Source organism: Cherax quadricarinatus, chromosome 43 (genome assembly GCF_038502225.1).
Source record: "Cherax quadricarinatus isolate ZL_2023a chromosome 43, ASM3850222v1, whole genome shotgun sequence".
NCBI lineage: Eukaryota > Metazoa > Arthropoda > Malacostraca > Decapoda > Parastacidae > Cherax > Cherax quadricarinatus.
Window position 1 is genome coordinate 22,412,680 of NC_091334.1, and position 25,243 is coordinate 22,437,922.

The 25,243-nt window shown below is 37.1% G+C and overlaps 1 protein-coding gene and 1 long non-coding RNA gene across 9 annotated transcripts in view; one reads left to right on the forward strand and one right to left on the reverse strand.

The window, feature by feature from the left end:
* Positions 1-24,027, forward strand: part of LOC128686390 (protein similar) — a 688,895-nt gene extending 664,868 nt beyond the window's left edge. For 5 of the 8 annotated variants that reach the window (XM_070093685.1, XM_070093687.1, XM_070093686.1 and 2 more), the window contains 2 exons: positions 4,269-4,616; positions 10,616-11,223. In XM_070093685.1, coding sequence (XP_069949786.1) covers positions 4,269-4,616; positions 10,616-10,696 — 429 coding nt within the window. In that variant the 3' untranslated portion in view covers positions 10,697-11,223. Of the gene's footprint in view, positions 1-4,268; positions 4,617-10,615; positions 11,224-16,995 lie in introns of those variants that run through there. The other 3 variants (XM_070093688.1, XM_070093683.1, XR_011393121.1) reach the window with 2 other exon arrangements.
* Positions 1-25,243, reverse strand: part of LOC138853929 (uncharacterized) — a 104,975-nt gene that overhangs the window by 37,161 nt on the left and 42,571 nt on the right. The gene's annotated exons all lie outside the window — the stretch shown is intronic.

A 25,243-nucleotide genomic window follows, 5' to 3' on the forward strand; every position in this document is an offset into this window, starting at 1 on the left:
AGACAAGATTAAGGACCCCAATGGAAATAAGTTAGACAGTCTTCGATGAAACTGACTTTTTTGGGTTATCCTGGGTGGCAAATCCTCTAGGGTTAATTGTTTCTTGGTATATTCTCAATAAGCCACACCAACAACAGTGCTACAGCAGCAGCAGACGATGCTACAGCAGCAGCAGCAGCTGACAGTGCTACAGCAGCAGCAGACGATGCTACAGCAGCAGCAGATGATGCTACAGCAGCAGCAGACGATGCTACAGCAGCAGCAGACGATGCTGCAGCAGCAGCAGCAGCAGCTGACAGTGCAGCAGCAGCAGCTGTACCACCAATAGTAGCGATGGTTGATTGGGGTTTATTATACAACCTGGCCAGCTCGGAGACACGCACTCCACTTTCATACTTATCAATGATCTTTTTCTTCATCTCTATAGTAATTCTCACCCTTATTGCTGTAGGGTTGGCACTAGAAGCTTTCTTGGGGTCCATGGTCACTTATTTTCCAGATAAAATCACCAAAAACCCTGTAATAATACGAAATGTTATGATTGTATGCTTGGATGCTACCGCGGAGGCTGGCTGGTAAACAATGCCACCGGCGGAACATGTGAGGCTGGCTAAGGCGCACATTGGACGTGTCTCGGACGAACAGCGGTGAGCGGGTTTTTAAGCGGTATGTGAGGCAAAATTTTTGCGATTAAAGCAAGCGGTATGCGGATTAATCGTTATGTGATGCCAACGGTATGCGGGGGTCCACTGTATTAGAAAGACCACTAGCCGTATAGCAAGTTTTGGTCGTAATTTGAAATCGCCATGTTAGCAGAATGCCATAAAGCAGGGCCCTACTGTATTAGTGTTGGCAGAGGCATGACTGTATACTTTGGTTATAGCACATGCATGAGCAGTAATTTTTCCATTTTTTTTTTTTTTTTTTTTTTTTTGTTACAAAAATTGTTAAATATAATTGTGCACATTGCATTTTGGTTTGTTAATGAGTGGCATTTGTTTTTCTCAATAAAACTTGCTTTTAACTATGTAGCCTGTATGTTGCCAGGTATAAGGTAGGTATTACAGTACTGTATATTCAGACGCTAGTGTGGCGACTTGTGTCTCAAGAATGGCATTACTGTTTGTTGGTCCATTTTAATTATTAAGCAAATCTTTCTTTATTTGAAATTGATACATTATCAGCAATTTGAAATGCTTATGTCACTTTTTCACATCTGTAGTTGGCAAGTGAAACATCGGTTACCCTCAAAGCCTCGAGGAAGATTTTGACAAAAAGTTGCAAAGGTTGGTGGAGGAGTTTGGGACGGTATGTAAAAGAAATTTAAGGTAAACATAAAGAACAAGGTGATGAGACTAAGAGTTAAGGTGCAAAGATTAGAGGATCTATATTGAAGGAAGGAAGCATTATAGAGGAACTGAATGTATTTAAATATTTGAGGGGTGGACACATCAGCAGATGAATTTATGAAAGATGAGGTGAACCATAGACACAGGGCTAAGATAGGCAGAGTGTTGAGGTATCTGTTTAAAAGTTTACTGTGGAGGTCAAAAGTGAAATGTACTGTGGAGTATAGTAGTACCCAGAGTTTTGAACATTCTTCGTCCCAGAAGGCTGTTCGAGTGCCGTTACCCAACAAATTTGTTCCCATAAGGAATAATGTAAATTAGATTAATCCTTTTCACACCCCCAAAAATACACTTACCTGGAGAGAGTTTACCTGAGAGAGTTCCGAGGGTCAACGCCCCCGCGGCCCGGTCTGTGACCAGGCCTCCTTAGGTCAGTGTCCCAGGATGCGACCCACACCAGTCGACTAACACCCAGGTACCCATTTTACTGATGGGGAACATAGACAACAGGTGGAAAGAAACACGTCCAATGTTTCTACTCTGGCTGGGAATCGAACCCAGGCCCTCACCGTGTGAAGCGAGAGCGTTAACCACCAGGCCACCAGAGCCACTTGCAAAAGCATTTACAATAATACATTTACATAATTGGTCGAGTTGGGAGTAGTTCGAAACTTGGGATACCACTGTACCAACTTTTATATGGATGCGAGGCATTGTTTTTAATTATTGCAACAAGGATGTTTGAGGCAGTGGAGATGTCATGCTTGAAAGTAATGAGTTGTGTGAATATTATGCAGAGAATTCAGATTGTAGAAATTAGAAATCAATGTGGGGTTACTAAAGATATTATTCAGAGGCTGGAAGAGTTGTTGAGGTAGCTTGGTACTTTAGAAAGAATTTAACAGAATATAATGAGCATGGGAAGGTAGGCAGATGGATTTTCGGTTTCCTAACACACAACACAAAAAGTAGTAGTGAACAGGGCAAGATCCAGCAACAGCAAGGTCAAAAGCTCAGTGCCCCAAGGCACTGTCCTGGCACCTCTGCTGTTCCTCATTCTCATAGCAGACATAGACAAAAACACCCAGCACACTTTTGTATCATCATTTGCAGACGACACTAAAATAAGCATGAAAATCAGTACGGTAGAGGATGCTGAAAAAGTACAGGAAGACATAAACAGGGTTTTCCAGTGGGCAGTGGAAAACAACATGACGTTCAATGGTGATAAGTTCCAGCTGCTTAGGTATGGAAAGAATGAAGAACTCAAAAGGAGCACTATATACAAAACTAAAGAGGGTCACCAAATAGAACGTAAGGAACACGTAAAAGACCTAGGAATAATTATGTCAGCGGACCTTTCTTTTAAAGACCATAACAAGACAAAGATCACGACAGCCAGGAAGATGACTGGGTGGGTATTGAGAACTTTCAAAGCAAAGGAAACAATGCCGATGGTGACACTTCAAATCGCTAGTGCTACCTCACTTAGAATATTGCTCAGTGCTGATGGCCCCGTTCAGGGCAGGAGAGATATCGGAGCTGGAACAAATACAGAGATCGTTTACGGCTCACATTGAGCCAGTAAAGCACCTAAACTACTGAGAACGCCTGCAAGTCTTGAACATGTACTCATTGGAGCGGAGGAGAGAGAGGTACATGATAATATATACCTGGAAGGTACTCGAGGGCTTGGTCCCAAATCTGCACACTGCCATAACATACTGGAGTGAGAGATATGGGAGGAAGTGTAAAATAAACCCAGTGAGGAGCAGGGGTGCAGTGAGGACAATAAGGGAACACTGTATCAACATCTGGAGTCCCAGACTTTTCAACATCTTACCAGAAGATATCAGAAACACTGCTGGAATAAGCAAATATTGTTTTGCAAAATGTTTAGCCTAAATTCATCATTACAACAACTCCAAGACGACCCTTAACCCTCCTTCCTTCCACTACAGATTTAAACGGCTGTGTTTTATTTACACAACTTTATTTTATCATATCCTTAGAGAACATTGTTTTTATACCAGGCTACCATGTGTCGACTGAGAGGGATCCAGTACATTTCCCCTAGAGGCAGCTTTCTTATAAAGCTCCTCTATATTGCCATTTTTTTTAAATGCTATTAAAAATGTATTAAAACTAAATAGCATGTACTCTGAAATTCTTTCTGTGTGGTGTTTAATTTTGGATGTTCTTTTTCAGTCATATTTACAAAAAAATTGTACTGTAATAGAGGAAATTTATGAAAGCTGACTGCAGTCCCACATATTCTTTTATTTAATGTCTTTGGTCTACCATAAGACATTTTTTATGTAACACCATTTTCACTGCTGTGGAATAATTTTATGTAATGTTCTCTAACCATGAATTTTTTTTTTAATAAACCCTCTTCCCAGTGGGGCGTGAAGCACATCTACATCATGTTTTATTTTATATATATACTATTTGGCACATAAAACCCAAAATGTTGGCTAGTATAAAATGTATATCTTGCATACATAAAGCCCACAAAATTAACTCATTAATGTGTTGCACCCAGTGTCCAAGATATGCATGCTAAAATAATTCCAGATTTAATATGAGGGAGGGAAGCCCAGCCAGTGTGTACAAAACCTGGTGTTAATCCCTCTCTTCCTCATTATCTAGTTTTTTATGCTTTGCAATAAGTTGACTGTTAAATTTAAGAAGAGAGAGGGGGATCTAACACATTTTAGTAAAATACTGGATCTTTTTAACACGAACAAATCCTGCTTGCCCATCCTTCTGCTTAAACTAAAAATAGTGCGTAGATTAAAATTTGCTCACCAAATTAAAACTGCACAGTGATAAAAGTCCAATGAATATTTTGAGGATTTTGGAGGCTTTAAAAGCTGTTATGATAAATACATTTTTTTCCTATTTTTTTATATGCAGAATGTGAATGGTGATGGCAGTATAGTGATTGGAGAGCACCAGGCAGGAGGTAGTGGCCTGACTTCTACAACAGTGCGTCTTCCTAGGGACAAGATGGCTACTATGTTGTTAGCTGGTGCTGGGGGAATCAATGATGGTCAGTTGATGATTCCTAAAGTGAGATTAGTGACTGGAAGCCACGGTGCCCTCATGCAAGCTGGCCATTTTGCACTCAAACTGGCCACCAACCCAAACTGGCAGTCTGGCCAGGGTTTGGTGAAACGAGGGCGGAGACAAGACCCACTCTTGTTGATGGATCCTGAGACTACTATTCCCAACCTCCTGGATCTAACTCAGCAGGACTATGAGGTTAATGCTCCAGCCAATAATTGTAATTTACTGCAAGGGTCTGACCTACTCATGGCACTTGACCAGAGCCTTTAATATTTGCTTGGTGAATTTGACAGTAAGTAATGGTGAGGGAACATATATGTTAAGAATTTCTTTCTTAACCTTTTTTTTTTATTCACTTTTAATCAAAATATTATTTTTGATCTATGACATGAAAGTCTGTCACTGCCACTGGTTATTTTTGGATGTACAGTAGGAAGAAATATCAATGTATTCCCTTATTAATATTTTCTGTCAAATTTTTTATTTATGAGGTTTGGGGTTATTAAATTCACATATTTTAAACTTTAATTGGGTTTGAAATTCTTAGTTATTTTGTCATGATTGATATTTTATTATGGAAATAACAATCTACTAAAATTAGTTATGTAGCTATCACCTTTGCAAATTGTATTATAGAATCTTCTGTGTTAGTACTGTGCATACAGTGAACATTCTTGCCTACTCCAGCTCACTTTAGCATTACAATAGTCTTTATACTATGTTTAATATAACAGTAAATGAAAATGAATATGTATAGGCAATTATTCTTTTGAAATTTCCTAAGTACAAAATCCTGTATTCATATATTTGTACACACACACACACACACACACATGTACCTACACACACACACACACACACACACACACACACACACATGTACCTACACACACACACACACACACACACACATGTACCTACACACACACACACACACACACATATGTACCTACACACACACACATGTACCTACACACACACACACACATGTACCTACACACACATGTACCTACACACACACACACACAGTAAAATAAAAGCTTGTGAAAAAGTAGATAATCACAATTTCTTGACACCATCACCAGGGAGAATTAAGAAAATCAAAACAGTAAACTAAGGAAGAGATGCTGAAAGGAGCAGTTTTTGATAGAGAATGATAGAACAGTGAAATGGGGTATGAAATGTGTAAGCACTACAACCACTGATATTTTCCTTGTAATATAGAAGCTGTTTCCTACCAAAGCTGTGCGATCCAAAAAATAAATTAAATACTCAAGGGACACCTTAAATGAGCTCTCCTCCTGTAGCTGCAACAAATTCCTTTCAAACAGATAAAAACACACACACACACACACACACACACACACACACACACACACACACACACACAGGGAACTTTGTGCCAGTATTTGAAAAAAAGATAATAGGGAAGATCCTTTAAACTTTAGAGCTCTTGGATATAGCCATTTAAGAAAGTGGATAATATACCTGCTGTTTACCAAACAGTTTGGTTTCAGATCAGAAAGATTTTTTTTTTTTTAACACACTGGCAGTCTCTCACCGAGGCAGGGTGACCCAAAAAAAAAAAAAAACTTTCACCATCATTCACACATAATCACTGTTTTTGTACTCCTCACCTCCAGGACTCAAGTCCAGCTAACCACTTTCCCTGAATCCCTCTTTTATATAAAACCCAATTGTCACTGATGGTCATTGGAAGCAGACAAGAACAAGATACATGGGCAGGTTGTGTTAGTTGCAAAACTTCAGAGCAGTCCAAGACAAATGATTAGAATGATAGTGCTGTTATCCAAGAAAAAAAATAGTAATAAGATGAAGATTATCCAGTTGAAAAATTTTGCCAGTGGAGTTCCACAAAGAATAAATTATTCGTTATAAGAAATAAAAAAAAATGAACATATTTGCAGATGCAAAAAGTCTTGTGCAAAATAATTTATAAACAGGTATGTGCAAGAAGTGATAGATAAATGTCAGAACTTACTCTGGGGGAGAGAGAGAGAGAGAGAGAGAGAGAGAGAGAGAGAAAAAAAAGTAATAAAATGGAAGAGTGAAAATAGGCCATATTGAAATTGTTAGATTAAACAAGATCTGGGAGGACTCGAAAGACAATCACCAGAAGATAACTTAAATGAATTTTAAGAAATGCATGCTATGCTGTTACTCGTATCCTATGTACTCTTAAATAGGTTTCACACATGTTTTGGCTAATCCCTATGGGTTTAGTACTTATTCATAAATACTATAATATTTCTGAAGAGATTCTGGGAAAATCAATTAGCCAGACTAGAGTTCTGGAAGGAACATTGCACTTCAAGAGTTATTTGAATTGTGATGTCTGGACACTTCTCATAAGACAACTGTTGAGTGAATAGGGAATGTGTTAAACTTTATCATTTCATCCTTCCTTGGTGGGAGACTGCTGCTGTTAAAAAAATTAATTTGGGTATGATGAAAGAAGAAGCTAACAAAATAAATCAGATCAAAATATGAACATATGGCAGTTGTGTGGTGCACACATTAAATGAAATTGTGTAGATAAAATAGCAAAGATTCGGAGACATGCTACAAAACATCTGCCAGAAGTGAAAATCATGAGTTGTGATGGAAGACTTAAAACAGCAGTGTCTACTATTGTTGATACCAGGAGGAAGGATAACCACTTATAAAATCATAAAAGAACATTAAATAATTATGTAGAAGATATTTTAGCACCAGTGAAGAGACCCAGCAGTCACATGTGTAAATTGTGGAAAGCAATGGTGAAAAAAAAAAGTATTTGTTTACAGATAGTGGTAGCCTACTAGATTGAGACCAAGATAGATAGTAAATGAAAAAATAACAAAAATTTCAAATGACAGATGGATGAAATTAAAGAAAAAAATGCTGAATCAAAACTACCGTATTTCGCATCTTATAAGACTTGTTTTAGTTTCAGTGGCTCGGCACTAGATGTAACCGGTAGAGCTACATCGCACCCCACACCCTAAACTTATAGCTCCTGTCACTGACCTTCAGTTTATAGGACACAAGGTAGTTTTTGGGGACAGTGTATGGAAAAAATGCATCTAATAAGCCGCAAAATACGGCACAAAGAATTTTACAAACTTGTTTAATAGATGGGACATCATGAGAGCCGGTGTATTTTTGTAACAAGAAGCAGGTAATTACAAATAGGCACTGCTTTGGCCCGAAGGCCATGAATACAACAGTAATCATGCCACCAGTTGTAATTTTCAAATAAATCGTGCTCTCGCATCTCAAATATTGATCTTTGCTCGCACTGCTTTTTGAGGCTGAAGAAATACGAGAGCCTGAACTACTGGGAACATTCTCAAGCTTTTGGAATATACTCTTTGGAAAAGGGAAGAGACATACCTGGTAATATATGTACCAAATTCATGGAAGATATTTGAGGGACACATCCCCAGTCTGTAAACTGCCATAACCCACTGAAAGGAGCGATACATAAACGAATGTACAGTAAACCAGTGAAGAGCTGAGGTGCACAGAGAACAATGTTAACATCTATAGTTCAAAACTCTTCAACCTTCAACCAGCAGATATGAAATACTACTTGAACAAGGGAGGCAGTTTTCAAGGAAACACTAAACCACTACCTGCAACATGTGCCAGATCAACTAGGTTGTAATGGCTAGGTACATACAGGTCACCTGCAGCAACAACCTGGTTGATAAGTAGGTTGACCAAAAAAAAGTGGCTTGTGCTGGGCTGCAAAACCAATCACAGGAATGTCATGCATAATGGAAAGTTCTCAATTACAGTATGCCATTTTTTCCATAGGAATAATGTCTAACTCAAAAGTGAATATAAACAAGTGTAACACAAGGGGTCTAAGAATGTGCTAGTTTAAACAAAAACAATCTGAAGTTGGACAGAAAGAGTATCAGCATTTTAGAGCCAGTGTTTCTTGCAAAGTCAGTGGTTGACTGGTGCAAAGCACAAGTGAATCAGGAATATTAAAGGAATACTAGATCAAGGATAAGATCAGCTGGAGAGAGTAGGTACACCAATTATTGTAAAACAGGAGTCAGTGGGTTTGAAAATAAGGGGAGACAAATGGATGGGCCAAGCAATTATTTTAATCATAAATGAAGTGCTAAACCTACAAGGGTCATACATGGGTCAAGCAAGCACAATGAAATGACCAGGGGGGTCATATTAACCTTCAGTTATTCAAGAGGTGAATTTTCCTAGAATTTTTACAAGACATGAGAAGACTCGCCCAGAGGCATAATAACAGTCTCCTAGTCAGGTTTTGACCAGCAAGGATATAGGTTTCGTAGTTGGGATGAAAAGGATACAGAAATATTTGCTTCACACACAGTTAGGATATGTCACAGCTAGTCATATTCACAAGTTTTTTTTTTTTCTGCTGTGGGAACAAATGTGCATATGCTGTATAGGAAGACAAAGTTTAATGCAGATACAGCATAGAACATTCTATCATGCCACAGCAATACTCTAGCTCCTAAGTTTGTATTTTTTCACCATTAATCATACTGCATCTATATTTTTTCTCAGAACATGCCAAAATCTGTAGAAGACAATATAAAATACACACACACACATAAATACAGTAGACCCCAACTTATGGTGTTAATGCATTCCTGAAACTTGTTCATAAGTCAAGTGTTCAGAACTTTGGAACCTATTTTTCCAAGCCCCCTTCCCATATTATAATTACAGATGCATTCTTGAGCCAAAATATCCAGTATTCAATTTCATTGTCTTAATGAAGAATATTTACTCAAGATTATACATTCAATACTGTTTCTTCTCATTGACAAAGTATTAAACATGGGTAATTAACTTATACATGTAATATACATGTTAAATAGAGCAGAGCTACTGTTCAGTACAATACATAAGTGTAGGGGCAGACAGCAACTGAACTATCTCAGAGAGGGATAGGAGTTGAAAGGGAAGGGGGCAAAAGGGAAAAGGGTGAAGGGAAGGGTGGGTATGTAGTGATGGATGGTATAGGTGAGTATTGTGTGAAGGGAGGAGGCAACTAGGCAGTCACCATTGCCCAACCAATGTAATTATTTAATCTAGAATTCTTAACCAGTTTCTACGAAAAGAAAATGTGAATTCTCCAAACATGCATGAAAACAGCATATTCAAAATACCAATGCATTTTGAAAAAAATAATAAAATAATTCTGAATACATAATTCATTCTTCAGAAAGCTGTAAAAATTAAATGTATAGTTCTTCCCCAATCTCTACCAAATAAATGCAAGTTCTCTATACATGCATAAAATTAATGTGCACAAAATTTAAATACGTACTGTACTAGTAAAAAAATTTTAAAAATTTGTTTGAACATTAGCATTGATCACAACTGCAGATGACTAATTAATTGGTTCCAAAGTGCCAATGTCCTAATTGCAAAATGTTGTAATACAGAACGTCCTAAGTCAGGGCTCTATTATAGAGTATATAGTACTGTATGCAGTAGGATCTCTAACCTATAATGGTGTTTCAGATTAGGAAACTATACAGCAATGGGTATATTTACATATTTGCCTATATAGGGGCAAGGTTCGGCTCTTAATCTCATATTTGAACTTAATATTGGCTTCCGTTAAAACATTTGTAGAACAGTGCTGCTGATCAGTCACTACTACATAATATATATATATATATATATATATATATATTAATATATATATATATATATATATATATATATATATATATATATGTCGTGCCGAATATGTAAAACTGGTCAATTAGCAAGAACTCATTTAAAATTAAGTCCTTTCTGAAATTTTCTCTTATAAGCTTAAAGATATAATTTTTTCATTAATGTTAATGTAAAAAATTTTAATTTTGCATCAAAAGAATCTTAGAAAACTTACCTAACCTTATTATAACAAGAACAATTTATTTTAACCTAACCCAACTAAATATATTTTAAATACGTTTACAATAATTTAGTACTAAACAAACACAATCAAATATATTTTTTTCGTTAGGTTCAGAATGATTTTGGCGAAATTATTGCATGCACAAATTTTCACTTGTCCTATATGGCAAGATGAGCGTTGCTATTTAAGCCAAGATCGCAAGTTCTGCCTATTCGGCACGACATATATATATATATATAAAAAGAATAGCTAAGATGTTCTCTCTGGCTAACTATTGCAGTGGCTGCAAACAAGATCCAGGTTTGTGGAGATATGGCATATTGCCAGCAGAATGCTTGAAATAGCCACAGATGCACAGTAAAACTTTTGAGTGTTTTGCCTGTATGCCTATACAACAGGTTTTTCTAAGTCAATGACTTCAAAAAGGCTGTTGTATAGGCCATTGTACAGGCAAAATGTTATCCTAGTGAAAATTTTGCTCTACATTTGTGTAAGTTTCAATCATGACCCTTGAGCACTGGCCATCTGGAGTGGTACAGAATAAAAGCAATGTGCTATTTTTGTACGAAAGTATGTAGTTTTAGTTAACGAATCACAGGTAAGAAACATAAGTTTTATTAGGCTGTTTTCAGTTTATTTCATAAAAGAGGTCCTATTATATTCTCATTTTAATATTGAGGATATATACTGGCATACAAGCTCATAGACATAACTCAAACCTGACCATATTAAATGCCAAAACAAATATCTGAAACTATACTCTTAAGTTCTTCACTAAACATAGTGTATGTGTATCTTACAACAAGAACAAGACATATTGCTTTCCTTTTATGTGACAACTGCTGTTCTGCAAATGTCTGTGAAATTGAGAATAAAATTTGTAGCCTACACCTGATATAAATCCAGAACTAATCCTTCTCTGCTCCAAATTTGTTCAATGGTTAATCTAAAGGAGTCATTTTCTTGTTAAAATAGTTACATATATCTAATATAGTTATTGACCTGTTATCAGAATGGATAGGGCCAAGATCTAGAGTAACTGTAAAACACACATCTGCTGTCTCAATAAACAGCAACTACACTATTCAGTTTCTCTTTTTTTTTTTTTGGCACTTTCAGTTGTGGAGTGTGGTGACCCAGTGTGGTGAGGCTTTTGCTGTGGCCCTTACTGCCATGCTTATGTTTTCACTTATCTAGCATCTTAACTAGTGCTAGCTTATTTACCAAGTTTTTTTTTATTTTATGCTGCTATTGAGTTTGTAGAGATTATATAGCAAATTCAGATTATTAAGCAAAGGATGTCAGAATTATATCAAGTGCTCTTGCCTGAATTAGTTTCAACAACAGCTTGATGAAAAATATGACCTTCCTTTGTAAGGTTGGACCATTGGTGCCCAAACAAAAGAATTTCTCAGAAAAACAAATTCAATATTACTGAACTATGTAAATTTTCTGATTTTTTTTTTATTTCAATCACATTCTGTTAGAAAGAATATATTTATCAGTGATCAGCTCTTCCCCATGAATAATAATTACAAAATGGTGAAAACAACCTGGCAGGTGAACAGGAGCTCCTGGATGAAAGACTCAGTTTACTGGTACGAGGGAGATACACATGACCAGTTCTGAGGTATTTTCTACCCTTACAGCCTAGCCTGGAGCCAGGCTTCAGTCCTGATTGTTTCAATCAGGCTGTTGCTGGCCTGCTGGCTTATATAAGCCATCACAGCCTGGTTCATCTGGCATTTATTAGAGGTGGTTGTAGTAGTAAGATTGTGAATAAGTGAAAGATAGGGAGGGAGGGAGGGAGGGTGCTTACTCTCATTAAATAAGCTCTATCTGTGGAACACCAAAAATCTGAAAGTCTGACTGTGAAGGAGTTTGGAGCCAATAAAAACTCTCAAAAATTTTATAAGGAAGAAGGGTTACATGGTACTAATAGTAACTATCTGGGGGTCACCTGGTATTAGTAGTAACACTATATGGTGGTCACATGGTACTACTAACACTATCTGGGAGTTGCATAATACTACTAACACTATCCGGGAGTCACATGGTACTACTAACAGCACTATCTGAAAACACTGGGGTCACATGGTACCAGTAACACTAGGGTCACACAGTACTAGTAACACTGGGATCACACAGTACTACTAGTAACACTGAGGGTCACATGGTACTACAAGTAACACTGGGGGTCACATGGTACTAGTAACACTGGGGGTCACAGTACTAGTAGCACAGGGGGTCACAGTGCTACTAGTAACACTGGGGGTCACATGGTACTAGTAACACTGGGGCCACATGGTACTACTAGTAATACCAGGAGTCACATGGTACTACTAGCAACACTGAGGGTCACATGGTACTACTAGTAACACTGGGGGCCACATAGTACTAGTAACACTGGGAGTCACAGTGCTAGTAGTAACACTGGGAGTCACAGTGCTAGTAGTAACACTGGGAGTCACAGTGCTAGTAGTAACACTGGGAGTCACATGGTACTACTAGTAACACTGAGGGTCACATGGTACTACTAGTAACACTGGGGGCCATAAAGTACTAGTAACACTGGGAGTCACAGTGCTAGTAGTAACACTGGGGGTCACATGGTACTACTAGTAACACTGGGGGTCACATAATACTAGTAACACTGGGAGTCACAGTGCTAGTAGTAACACTGGAGGTCACATGGTACTACTAGTAACACTGGGGGCCACATAGTACTAGTAACACTGGGGTCACATGGTACTAGTAGCACTGGGGTCACATGGTACTAGTAGCACTGGGGGTCACAGTGCTACTAGTAACACTGGGGGTCACAGTGCTACTAGTAACACTGGGGGTCACAGTGCTACTAGTAACACTGTGGGTCACATGGTATACCCTACTAGTAACATTATCTGGTGTCTCAATTATATTCTCTCACTGTTGTGTTCTTTACTAAGCTGCATCAAGTTGACCAGGTGCAAGCAAGCTCCTATAAAGTGCCTCCATATAGTGTGAATTTTAAAATTGCAATCTTAAAAAATTGCATTCAGAATTGAATAGCATATCCTGTGAAGGCCTTTTTTGTGTGCTGTTCAAATTTTGAATGAACTTTTACAATGCCATTTACCAAATATATATATATACAGTGGACCCCCGATAAACGATATTTTTTCATTCCAGAAGTATGTTCAGGTGCCAGTACTGACCGAATTTGTTCCCATAAGGAATATTATGAAGTAGATTAGTCCATTTCAGACCCCCAAACATACACGTACAAATGCACTTATATAAATACACTTACATAATTGGTCGCATTGGGAGGTGATCGTTAAGCGGGGTCCACTGTATATATATATACACACACACATATATATATATATATATATATATATATATATATATATATATATATATATATATATATATATATATATATAGTATATAGTAGTTTTCTAAGACAAAGCTTCCTTTGCTAATATTACCAGACAAAAATGTCAGCATTATATACTGGAATGCCTTGAAAAGTTAATTTTGACATGAATACCATAATGGACTAAAAAGATTACACAATTAAGTTAAAAGTCATTTTACTGCGCACTCACGTTTTCATTTCAAACCATACAAACACAAACAGAGCAGGTCATGATGCAAAATATCAGTGCTATACTCTTAAGAGTTCCCTGAAAAATTCGGAGATCAAGAATAACCCTGAGGCACGCCCTCACAGCTGGACCGTGGGGGCGTTGACCCCCGGAACAACTTCCAGGTAGGCAAGCGTACTGGCTGTATAACAGTCTGGTACATATACAGTTATATAATACTTCATTTTGTGTCTGGTCACTATGGAGGATATAGCATGGAAATACCAGAGGATTTTTACACTGAGGTATATCTTAAAAGTTATGTTGTGTTATACTATTATGACATTGTAGGACAGTGCTGTAACTGTTTACAATGAGAGGCACTGTGAGGAGCTACTGTGACTATGTAGGGCAGTGCTATAGCTGTTTACAGTGAGAGGCACTGTGAGGAGCTACTGCGACCACTGAACCCCTGCTCACTGATGGTGATTAATTGATACCTAGTGTAGGCTTGAAAATTTAGGATAAATGTTCATGTGCATCTCTCTTTAGTGGCGGCAGAGTTGGAGTCATGGCTGTGCCAGGCTCGACACAGTACCCACGTTTGCAACAATGTAGTGTGCTCTAATTACACAGTTACAAGCCTTTCCTAGATTATATTTAAATGTTTTCCAAAAGAATAAAAAGGCACAATGCCATGACTGGAACATTTCACAAATAACTGCACATACAAGAAAACCTTATAATGATGTTTCAGTCCACTTGGACCATTAACTAGTTAATGGTCAAAGTCTGTCTGAAATGTCAGCATAAGTTTCTTTCTCCTATGTTCGGGTTGTGTAAATGTTTCATTTATACGTGTCCTCATTACATCAGAGGTATACAGTACTATACTGAGAAGTTAATGAGCAAGACATATGCAACACCTTATCTTCATTGGAAAAATATTTCACCTGCATAGCAGCTTTTTCTTTTTCCAGTCTACTACAGAGGTATGAAGACCGTGACCTTTATAGTGGAAATAGTGTTGAGGTGCAGTTATTAAGACATCACAGGTAAGCAGGAACCACTAGTTATACCCATAAGATGATCCAGATGTTAGAAGTGGACTTGTACAAGGTATGCTCTGTACTAAGATTCCATGGTCGTGTTTTGTGTCTCACAAGTATCATTAGTTCAAAGGTGTTGCTCATGTGTGTTACTCATCAACTTATTGATATTGCGATACTTGTCCGATACAGCAACACCATGAAATTTTGGTACAGAGGATATCTTGTACCAGTCCACTGCTAATATCTGGCTCACCTTGTGGGCTTGACTTCCTTCCACTAGTGGTTCCTCTCCAACTGTGATGTATTCAAGTGCTACCTTGCCACGTCTTCCACTGGCTCCAGTATAAACCTCTCTGTCCTCGTTCCTCTATAGACTGAAAAACACCTGCTGTGCAGGAAAAACATTTCTTCAATAAAGATACTCAAGCACTGCAAATGTGTCTTATTCGTACTTGCTTCAAACCATGATTATCACTAATATAGCACATAATAAAGAGTGCAAGAAGGGAAGCGTAACTTGTCGACTGTGTCACCAAGCAGATCATGCTTGGCGTCATAGGAGGAGGAGGAGGAACCAGTGATGAATCACTGTGTATATACAATATATTACTTCACAGATTAAAACTTTGCTTAATGTTGCAAATTTATATTGAACACATCACCCATATGATGCCTATACAGTATAGAACTTCATCTGTAAATGTTCAGAGGCAAATGGAAGTGAACATTATCTTGCTAAGCTAGCCACTAGTCTGCCATATATTACACTAACTACACACTCCCATGTCTATGCAAGATGATCTTTCAGTGGTGTACATTTTATCTTCATATATACCCTACTGTAAATATATACAGTCAGTATATATGCTATGCTTTTTTTTTTAGACAATCAGTCAAACAAGCCTACCTTAAATTTTTTTTTTTTTTAAGAATTCTCTTTATAATGTAGTTTTGTGAAAAAACAAGGTATACAAATTTTTTCACTGTGCACTTAAACTATCTTAGCAACCTCACCTTTATAGCCTTGCTGAAATTAACAATTTTAGCTCTACTTAGATCAGCTTTAATTTAGTTTGTATTGTATTACTTATACTCACTGAAATATATTAATTTTGTTATATTCGGACTGATTCTCACCTTCATTACAATAACAAATTTACACTGCTAGATTGCCAAAACAATCATTGCTTTATAAGCAAAGATTGCAAGTTCTGCTTATAAAGCACTACATATACAATGTTAGAAAGAGAACAACTATAGTAAGTGGCAATAATCTCTTTCCTGTTCAATAGTTAGTGCTGTACAACACTTTATATTGCATGTACCATACTGATTTCTGAAGCCCTTGCCTAGTACAGTATTACAATTGTATATTTGTGTTAGTTTGAGGACATGGTGAAAGGATAACAAAAATTTCAACTGGTGAATGGCAATCACTTGCAAATTAAATACTGACCTTGGTGGAATCCAAACAGCACAAGCTTGAAGGATGGCAGTCCCACCTCCCACAGTGGAGCCCAACAGCACAAGCTTGGAGCCTGGCAGACCCCACTCACTCCTTTAACTGCAACTACACCATCCCTTCCTCCTTCCCCTACCCCTCTCCTACAGCTATGCCAATCCCCCTTACCCCTCTCCTTTCCTCGTACATGTGCCAACTCCTCTTTGAACTCTTCTTCTGTAGCTATCCTCCCACCCTTCCCAGCAGCTGCATTAACTAACCTTTTCTTAACTTGAAGCTATATTAAAAGCCTTCCCTTTTGCACCACTTCCTCTTTCCTACCTCCACAGCTGCACAGCCCTTCCCAGTTTTCCCCAGTCATGCCTTGACCCAATACCCTCCAAATAAAAATAATTACTAGATTTAATCTGTTGTACAATTAAAATGGGGGATTTGCTTATCAGAAGGTTTTGGTTCTAAACTTCTAATACAAAAATGATTGTAACAAGTTATACTCTACCATATTTAAAAAACAAATATACATTGCACTATATTTCATTAAAATGTGTTAGGTTGGTTACTTCTCTTCTTTCAGTGAATGGATGCTGCGAATTTTTTAATAATAATCGAAGCACATGAAGGAAACCAAGTTTCGAATTAATGCCAAGAAAACAGTGCAGCGAGTATCAACCAAGACCACAACGACTCCAAGTGTTTGGAATATATGGACTGTGGGACCTCAGTAGTTACTAGTTAAGTGCATCTGTATTAGGTGGTTTCCAGTAATAGGCCAATTTTATGATTAAAGAATTTTTTTTACTACCCAAGTAATTTTATAGACAGTAGGACTTCATGAATGGGGACTGGTCTTGATATTTGAGTTCTGAAGCATAATTACCCCCCTCCCCTCCACACAAAAAACACATTTCGCATTGCTCCGATGCAATATAGAGAGAGCTGTTTCCATATTCACGTGTATACCCACATGAAACAGATGTAAGTGCCAATAAGAGAAGCATTTTGTATAGTTTCCACCATGGACAGCCTCTCATGAAAATCATCACTGCCTTTACACTGAATGAAAGAAATATGAAACAGCATTAATAACATGTGCTTGGCTGGCCTGGTATGCAGCAGGTGCATCATTGTCACATATCAGCCTTATAACTACATCTTCATTTAAATTCTTTGAAGTAAAATTTTCCATTCATTGTGTGTAATGGTTGCACTGCCCTTGTGTTGTTATAATGTAAAAGCTTTCAAACTCGTGGAATGAGTCAGTCTTCAGACATTGTTAATGGCTGTAGCTTCTGCCAAATGTGCTTCAGTCATTAGTAGCATTTTCTTTGTTGTATCTTCAAAGCTTCAATGCCTCCATCAATGTTATTCAATTTTTTTAATAAGCAAACTCACAGTTCTTGCTAGTCTGCACTCCACAAAGGACATTACCAAATTAAAAACATGCAAGATGCGAGTTTGGGTAGCAAGGCAATGCCTGAATTTACATTTAATGATCAGAAGTTTGTGAAGGACAAATGTACTTTGACACTGCATATATGTGATGACACCTTCGCCCATGGGCTGAATTAATGATGCACTGATTGACAAGCCTTGGAAACCTTGTTCCTGGATATGAGGACTTTTCGCAGGTTATAGAGAATCTGGTGAAATCCTTCCCAAACAAATAAAATCCAGTCTTAAAGTCCAAATTCTTGAAACCCTACTGTTTATGACTGATGTTTACACTGGCAGAAAATGATGATAATTGCTTTTATTCATTTAAATTCTCACCAACACATCAGCCAATTGTTTTGTTAGGCTGAAAAAGAAATATGTGTTAAATTACATTAGTGTACATAAAAAAAAGTACATTTTCTGGTTCTTATTAAGTATTTGAATGTGCAGGATTAAACAGGATAATCTTATCAATACTAATGCTATTCACAGCTAGAAGTCAATGGCATATTCTTCATTGAGTTTTCAGTATAAAATAACCATATGAGAGAATATAATTCAACCCAGGCAAATGAAATTACTTAAATTACTAATGTAGATTCATACATAATAATGTCAAACATGTTACTGCATTGTATCTTAGATAATAAAGTAGGTGATGGGCAATAAAGTTTAAGATTTAAGTGGGCATGTAGATATTATGTGAGGCTCTTCAGGTTGAGCATTATACAGATGTGGGTAGCACAAAAATTTGTAATGTAGGATTAGATTTAAAATAAGAGTGGGAGACAGCAGTAGAGCTGTAGACAGATATTTTAGAAAATATATTTTTGTGTGTATTGTTTATTTCCTAGATTTGAGAGCATAACAGCAAGTCTCCATGGCAGCTGGAGGTGTGGACCTTCTACAATACCAATAATTATATCTTTGCTATTATCTTCAATTCTACAGGTGAAACATCACAAGTTGTACATTACAAATGAGTAAACTTTTGAAGTAATGGGCTAACATAGGGAACATAGCTGGTAATGGTGGATAGAGATAATATTGTTTTACAGTTAATTGTATAATAATGGACATACACCACACAGAAGGCTCGTCCCATGGCAAGCCAGTCCTAAAACCAGCAGGTTGGTGTGTTATCCACTGTCACCCTAAAAAGATTTAGCACCTGACCTAGTATTACGACTGGCTTATCATGGGTCCAAGACCTCCATGTGGCAAGTTATTTACAGTCATGATATAATGATTTATAGAGCCATGGGAACTTCTGTAAATAACACTTTTGTTTCTGAATCAGTCAACTCCGTGAATTTCGACCCATTACCGAAGCGCACTGAAATAAGGTCCAAGTCAAAATTTTACTGTATCTGTAATACTAAAACAAATGAAATTCATAATTGCAGAGGCTATTGTTATACTACCACTGTGCTTTTGTTGAGGGTTAGGAGTATATTGCTTAATACAATATATCTAATGTAATATAGTACTAAATATTTCAGACAAAAAAACTGCCTGCTACTGTGGCTTGTAATGTTATAAAAGCTTTTGCAAACCGAATAGCATTGTATATTAACAATATTTTTGTGAGCCAACACCACAATACAGGAAAGGGAAAGTATGATGATACAGAAAACACTTATGATGATACAGATAAGACTTGTGATGATGCACAGATAAGACTTGCCATATAAGTTACTTTGTGAGCCACAGTAATGCTCTTAGGAGTTTTATCTATACATTTACTATTTTTAATTCTGTTTTTATTATTATAATTATAACCAAGTGCTCAACCCAAAAGGGTTATACAGAGCTGCAAATTTTATTGTAATAAATCAGAGTATGTAAAAAATGTGCAAACTATTATGTTCACAAGGAAACACTAAATCCATCACTGGAGTTGTATGGTGCATGTTGAATGAGAGAATCTAATGTGATGCAAGAAAGGAGGAAAAGGTAGCTCAAACTCCTTGGATCATGAGCCCTTCACCAGTATTAAAGCACTTCCTGGAGCAGTGGCAATAAATCCATTTAACTTTTCTAATCACAATATGCAAGATGAAGTAATGTCTTTTAAAATTACATGAAATTTATCTTCATAGGTACATTGATGACTGTTCATTAAGGTTAGAGTTGAATGGTTGACTTCACTAGTTTACATTTAGATGAAGATGGAATATGACTGACAGCTAGTGAGTAGTTGCAAGTGAGCTGGATAAATATTTAATGTGCTCACTATGCTAGCCAGTAGAAACATTTATTTAGTTTTACTACAGAATGCAAACAAAATGTGCAAGACAACACAAAAGGTACAAATACTCCAGAACTGAAAGTTTTTCTTCTCTTTTTATATATATTTTTTATGCAGCAGTCTATCAGCAAAATGACTAAGCAAAATTTTGATTCATGCTTCACTTTGCTTTCCAATATAATACATCACTACAGTAACCCATTCTCCTAATCAAATGTGTTTACTATGAATGAAAACTGTTGCTAAAATAACACTACAATGTGATCAGATTTTTATTGCCATGTTTCCTCGATCTTCTTGGCAGTTATATTTCCTGTTTGCATAGCAAAACATTGTCTCATATTTATGCATTAAGAGCATAAGAATAGACATACACTGCAGTAGGCCTATTGGCCATGCTAGGGAGCTCCTACTCACCCAACCACTCCCACTTACAATCTATTTTTAAAGCTCACTAAAATACTCCCTTCAGTAACACTTCTTGGTTTGTTCCATTATCCACAACTATTGCCAAACCATTGCTTTTCTATATTCTCCTTACCTAACGTATGTAATTAATGGTTTTCAAAAATGACAAGTTGAAGATTGAGACACTTGTGCAACATACAGGAATCTTTATTAAGGAATAAAGATTCCCATATGTTGCATAAGTGTCTCAATCTTATCCAACTTAATTCCATTGTTGTGACTCCTGTCTTCATTAGATGTTTTCAGCACTTTATATCCCTTTATTTATTGCAACTTTCCATTTATACACCTCACTCATAGCCCCCCCTAAATTCTATGCCTGTCTAGGAAGTGCAAATTAAGTGCCTTCAGCCTATCTTTGTAGGAAAGGTTTCTTAGATGGCATTAATTGTCATTCTTCTCTACATTTTCTAGCACAATAATGTCCATTCTGTAATATGGGGACCACAACTGAGCTGTATAATCTAAACGAGGCCTTAATGATATATAAGGTATGACCCTGGGAAGTCAAGAAGTCTATTAGCTTTGTTATGATCACTTGTGTACTGTTTTCTTGATTTCTGCTAACCAAAACTAAATCTTTTTCACATTCAGTTTGATTAAGATCTGTATTACTGTAGATTATACCTTAAGTACCATAGTTATTTTCTTTTCCCAGGATTAGAACTTTACATTTATCCACAAACTATATACATCTACCACTTTTCAAACAGTATCAACCTATTCCAATCTTTCTGTAGCTCCCTGGTGTTCTTAGAAGCTAGCTGATGATATGTTTTAGTGTCATCAGCAAACTTACTCACATTACTAATTATTTCCTCATTTATGTCATTTTTGAAAAATGAACCCAACACTCACTCCATGGAATACCACTTGTTCCACTTGTTTTATCCAGGACTGACCTCCAATGCAGCATGCTTTTACCTTCATTAGTCTCTAGTATGGAACTATCAAAGACCTTACTGAAGTCCATATAAACAAAGTTGTATATCATTACAGTAGGTCCCCAACTTACGATGTATTGCACTTATGATACAGTTTAGAACAAGTTAATAACCTTAAAACACTGATCTACAGTTACAACGATTGCGAATATCTGAACGTAAATCATTTTAAACAAGTTTGTTTTAGACTTTTTTTTTGCCAAGAGTCTTCATATGTTTATTTTATGAAAGTAATGAAGAGGTCATGTTTGAGTGTGACTGGTGAATTACTCTCAAATCAACAATTACAATTTCTTAAAGCTAAATTATATTTATTTTGTTTCCTTTGTTGTTTCACCATATGCACTGATATTTCACATCAGTATGTATGTGTTGTATATATACATATGAAGATATACGTTTGGTTTTGGGTGGTAGGTGTGTGGGTGTGTATCACATGGTCACTAGGTGAAGACAACAACTCTGCTTATACCACCAACTAACCTTCATCCCTCCAAACCTAAGAACACAGAAACCTTCACCTTACCTTATACCTACACCATAACCTGGGAAGAGTGGAATGTATGGCATGGGGTATGGAAGATGCAGTGCAGGTGTGTGTGGGCACTGTACATTGTATTTGGTGGAATGCAGTGTCTGTGGTATGGAGACCTGGTACATTGTGAAGGTGGTGTACAGTGTAGGAGTGAAATAGTGAGAGGACTAGAGAACAGTGTGAGGGGTGAAATACCATAAGGGGGTTGGAATATTATGTGGGACACGCAATGGGAGGTAGATATGGGATTAGGGAGAGGAGGAAAGTAAGGGGAATAGGAAAGGAGAAAGGTAGGCTAGGTAAATAGCAAAAGAGAAAGATAGGTAAGGAAAAATAGAGGGAGGGAGGTAGGTTGGTAAGGGTAACAGGAAAGGGAGGGATGGAGATTAGTAAGGGTAATAGGAAAGGGAAGGAGGGGGGGTTGGTAATGGTAATAGGAGAAGGAAGGAGGGATGTTGGTAATGGTAATAGGAGAGGGAGGGAGGTTGGTAAGGGAAATAGAAGAGGGAGGGAGTTAAGGGAATATTATAAGTATAACCAAGTGTTAAACCCATAAGGATTATACAGAGGTAAGGGAATAAGAGAGGAGGGAGGTAAGAGAATAGGAGAGGACTGGAACATAGATAAAGGAACACATCTCTGATTATAACTTGGGTGTCTCTGGGGGAAAAGAATTTGTCTCCATCAGTTTATGAAAAAATTTTAGGAACACGTTAATGTCACAAAGGAGATCCACTGTATTATATTTATTGGTAGGTGTGTGATAGTTAAATTTGTCAAGTGATGTTAACTTAATCGAACCCAGCTAGAATATGTAGAGAAACTGGATTAAACATAGTGAAAAGCAACACTGGCATTAGGAAAACAGGTTGATTGCACTTACTAGTTGATTTGCTTTTTTTATTGCAATTTTGCTGCCTCATCATACTCTTGCATCATCTACTTCATCAAACAGTTCATTACTCTAACATTATATCCACTCCCAATATTAATAGGCCCAAAATTAATATGTTAAAATGCCAGCATTCTCTTAGTGCTGTATGTGTTTAAATTGTCATATTTTGAAATGTGTAAGTTACAAAGGATGTAGAAGGATGAATAATATAAAATATTACTTTCATGGCTTAACACTTCACAATAACTGATAATCCAACATTGTCAAAAATGTACTGATTTATTCTTTACCTGTAATATGTGATTAACTCTGATTAGAATAAATCAAGAGAACTATTTCATTTGAAGAGTGTAATGTTCATGTTCAATAGACTTAAAACTTGCATAAAAGCATTTAGCACATGCTTTAAATAAGAATATTCATACACTGAGATTTGTCTTATTGAGAGCATCTGTTGCAGTACTAGGCCTAAAAGCTATCATACATTTGTACAGTCATAAATGTTTCATATATGATTTGTCCACAGCATTTTCTATCTGACCATACGAGTAAAAAATATATACTCTGGCAGAAGGCATCTCATAGAGGCTCTAGCATTCATTCAGCTTTAGAGAGTTTATATGGCATGAATCTCATAACTGTAATGCTCTTTATTTTTGTGATAATTAAAGTATCTATTTCACAAGCTAACAAACAAATGTGTTAAGAGCTACTTAAAATCTAGTGAATTACTTTTATGCTGGCAAATATTAGTGCCATTTTAAAAATGCACAAACAAATACATACTACTGCTGAAATAATGGCAATTGAGCAGAAACAAATGAAATTACACTAGTACAGTATTGTACATGACGTTTACATTTAAATTGTCGAGTCGGAGTTGGCAAGATACTAATCCTGTTTAAGATAAACTGAGTTTTTGTAACTTTTCATTTGACAAAAATTACAATAAAAAAATATAAAACATTGGACATTTTTCATTATAATAAGTATAACTTCTGAAGGCATGTGTGTATATATTATTATTATCTGTGTTTTAGGTGTTAGTCTTGCAATTAAAGAATATTTTATGCTGGAAACTTGTCTGATGTGTCCTATATTTGAGAGGCTTCTTGGCTGATTGTAAGACAGTGATCCAGTACACCTGGACATTATCCATCATTGTTCTCTTCTGATGCAGTGTTTATTTGCATAATGCTGGCCAGCAATCTCTTCCTTTATACTGTATTAAGATTTAGCATGATAGTGTGTGGTAACTGTTCACAGTAACACTTGACAGTGATGAGCTGGTTAAGTTTAGGAGTATGTTTGTTACCATACTATACAGTATACAACTATACTATTAAAAACCAGTAGTTGTTAATGCACACATTAACTCCACTATAAATTGTTAATGCACACACTAATAACACCAACAATTGTTAGTACATACTAACAACACCTGCAATTACACTAACAGCTTTTAGTATGTTACTAGATCAGCAGTGATTAGTATACTCACTATACTAATACTTGCACGCACGCATGCACACGCACACGCGCACACACACACACACAGAGGAATCGACAAGGTGGACAGAGACAGGATGTTCCAGAGATGAGACACAGTAATAGTCACAGGTGGAAGTTGAAGACTCAGATGAATCACAGGGGTATTAGGAAGTATTTCTGCAGTCACACAGTTGTCAGGACATGAAATAGTCTGAGAAATGATGTAGTGGAGGCAGGATCTATATCATACCTCTTCTTAAAGCTATGTAAAGCTCATGGAGTAGGAAGAGTGACCTAGTAGTGGCCAGTGAAGAGGTGGAGCCCAGAAGCTGTGACTTGACCCTTGCAACCACAACTAGGCGAGTACACACACACACACACACACACAACAGCACTAGTGTCTAATCGACATGTGCCTAAGACAAAATGGTAACTAACACAGTGATATTCAAGGCAGAATTGGCTCAAAACAGGATCCTGCAGGATAAAGCACGACTAAGGGACATACCGATGTACCGGAGGGTGTACCTCATCTGTGACGGGACAAGAAGAAAGGCAGAAATTGAAAGAGGGTACAAAGATGCAAGGAGGAAAGAGAGGCAAAGACAGAGATGAGCAGGACAACCCAGACTCAGGAGGAAGAGCAAATACAACCTCCCTCAGAACCTCCTACAGAAAGACCTCAACCATGACAACTCCAATGCAACCAAACACTAACCCAAAACCCATACACTGTAGCCACTGTCCCCACCCTTATCACAAACTCCACCCCCACAGCAACCCCCCCATAGATCCCTGCCAGGT